This window comes from Mandrillus leucophaeus, unplaced genomic scaffold (genome assembly GCF_000951045.1).
Source record: "Mandrillus leucophaeus isolate KB7577 unplaced genomic scaffold, Mleu.le_1.0 Scaffold281, whole genome shotgun sequence".
Taxonomy (NCBI): Eukaryota; Metazoa; Chordata; class Mammalia; order Primates; family Cercopithecidae; genus Mandrillus; species Mandrillus leucophaeus.
The window spans coordinates 1,211,648-1,214,010 of record NW_012102932.1 but is presented as its reverse complement, the minus strand read 5'-3'; the positions used below and the strand labels follow the sequence as shown (position 1 = coordinate 1,214,010).

The 2,363-nt window shown below is 39.6% G+C and overlaps 1 protein-coding gene across 1 annotated transcript in view; it reads left to right on the top strand.

Annotated features, from left to right (window-relative positions):
* BDP1 (B double prime 1, subunit of RNA polymerase III transcription initiation factor IIIB) overlaps nt 1-2,363 on the top strand; it is a 111,584-nt gene that overhangs the window by 51,191 nt on the left and 58,030 nt on the right. Inside the window, exon 14 of the mRNA XM_011985233.1 lies at nt 1,609-1,700. Coding sequence (XP_011840623.1) covers nt 1,609-1,700 — 92 coding nt within the window. The remainder of the gene's footprint in view (nt 1-1,608; nt 1,701-2,363) is intronic.

The following is a 2,363-nucleotide window of genomic DNA, read 5'->3' as shown; positions in this document are numbered from 1 at the left end:
TTTTTTGTATTTTTTAGTAGAGACGGGGTTTCACCGTGTTCGCCAGGATGGTCTCGATCTCCTGACCTCGTGATGTGCCCGTCTCGGCCTCCCAAAGTGCTGGGATTACAGGCTTGAGCCACCGCACGCGGCCTACAATTTTTTTTTAACTAAAACACTTTTTAAGATGTTGGTTTGCTTTTTACTGTTTTGTGAAATATCTTTTATCATAATCTTCATAGTATAGTTATATCATTCTAATCTTATGTTTATTGAATTCTAGAAAATTTGGAAAATACAGATTCATGTAAAAGTTAAAACAAAAATCACTTGTAATTTTTTTCTTTACCTTTTTTTCTTTGAAATGTTGTAATCTTGTTTCTTTTCTTTTTCTTTTTCTTTTTTTTTTGAGGTGGAGTTTCACTCTTGTTGCCCAAGCTAGAGTGCAATGGTGTGATTTCGGCTTATAGCAACCTCCGCCTCCTGGGTTCTGGCGATTCCCCTGCCTCAGCCTCCCAACTGGCTGGGATTACAGGCATGTGCCACCATGCCCGGCTAATTTTTTTGTATTTTTTATAGAAACGCGGTTTCACCATGTTAGCCCGGCTGGTCTCGAACTTCTGACCTCAGGTGATCCTCTGCCTCAGCCTCCCAAAGTGCTGGGATTACAGGCATAAGCCACCATGCCCAACCATTCCTTCTAATACTTGTAATTTCATTATTTACGTGCAACCAATCTTTTCACATATATTGTTACATATTTTCTTTTACACAACTGAATCATGGTTTCAATACAGTTTTGTATCCTTTGGTAATTAACATTTCAGAAATATTTTTCTGAAATATTTAGTGTGATTCCATTTTTGTTAAAAAAAAAAAAAAATGTACACCAGGTGTGGTGGCTCATACCTGTAAGCCCAGCCCTTTGGGAGACTGAGGTGGGCTAATCATCTGAGCCCAGGAATTTGAAACAAGCTTGGGCAACATGGCAAGATCCGGTCTGTACAAAAAATGAAAAAATTAGCTGGGAATGGTGTGCACCTGTAGTCCCAGCTACTCAGGAGGCTGAGATGGGAGGATCACCTGAGCCTCTGGGGTCAAGGCTGCAGTGAGCTATCATCATGCCACTGTACTCTAGCCTGGGCGACAGAGCGTGACTGTGTCTCAAAAAAAAAAAAAATTTCATCTGCATTTAGGATTTTTAGAAAATCTCATCTAGTTAGAAGTACAAAAAATGAAGTTCTTATTTATTTATTTATTGAGATGGAGTCTCACTCTGTCACCCAGGCTGGAGTATAGTGGCGTGACCTCAGCTCACTGCAACCTCTGCCTCCCGCATTCAAGGAATTCTCCTGCCTTAGCCTCCCAGGTAACTGGGACTACAGGCGCATGCTGCCACGCCTGGCTAATTTTTTTGTATTTTAGTAGAGACAGTTTCACCATGTTGCCCGGGCTGGTCTTAAACTCCTGAGGTCAGGCAGTCTGCTCGCCTTGGCCTCCCAAAGTGCTCGGATTACAGGCTTGAGCCACTGTGCCCGGCCAGTTCTGTTGTTTTAATTTCCATTTATTTATTGCAAAGTTTGAACTTTTTATGGTAAGTAGATAAATTGTAGCAAATTAAATTCACAGGACCACCTGGAAAAGGATAAGATGAATACATTGGACATTTTGAGAATGGAGACTACGGAGAGAGAGAATCCAGAAGCTGAAACTGTATCTATGTAAGTATTCAGGAAATAGTAAAGAAAAGTAACTCTTAGGAATGATGGTAATAATTTGTTTTCTACTTAATAAGGTCTGAATTTAATTTTCAAGTGGCATACTTTAAGTTCGTTTTCAACCATAGGTGGTTTTGAAACATTAATAATACTCTCTCTGCTTGATATTGCTTCTATGAATTTTTTAAGTCTGTTGAGTTAGCCATTACATTTGAATGTTTATAATATGTGCTCTTGGATAATTTTATTTATAGTAAGAGATTTTAAAAGGGTATATTTAACTTGAAATGGAAATCTAAAATAGAATGTGAATCTGACTGGTGGATTCTGGGCTGTTCCAGGGGTTACCATTTATACCGTGCTTTGGGACTAATCCCCTGGAGTTCTACAGTATTCTATAGTATCCTTAGTCAGGAGTAGTATTCTATGCTTGACAGATGTAGATTTTTCCAATTTTGTAATAAAATTCTATTTAAAAGTGCTTTTTCAAATGGGCTTTTCAGGATTATGTCTTTTTTTCTTTTTCCTTTTTTTTTGAGATGGAGTCTCGCTCTGTTGAGTAGTGGTGCAGTCTCTGCTCACTGCAGCCTCTGCCTCCCAGGTTCAAGTGATTCTCCTGCCTCAGCCTCCCAAGTAGTTGAGGTTACAGGCGCCCACCACCACGCC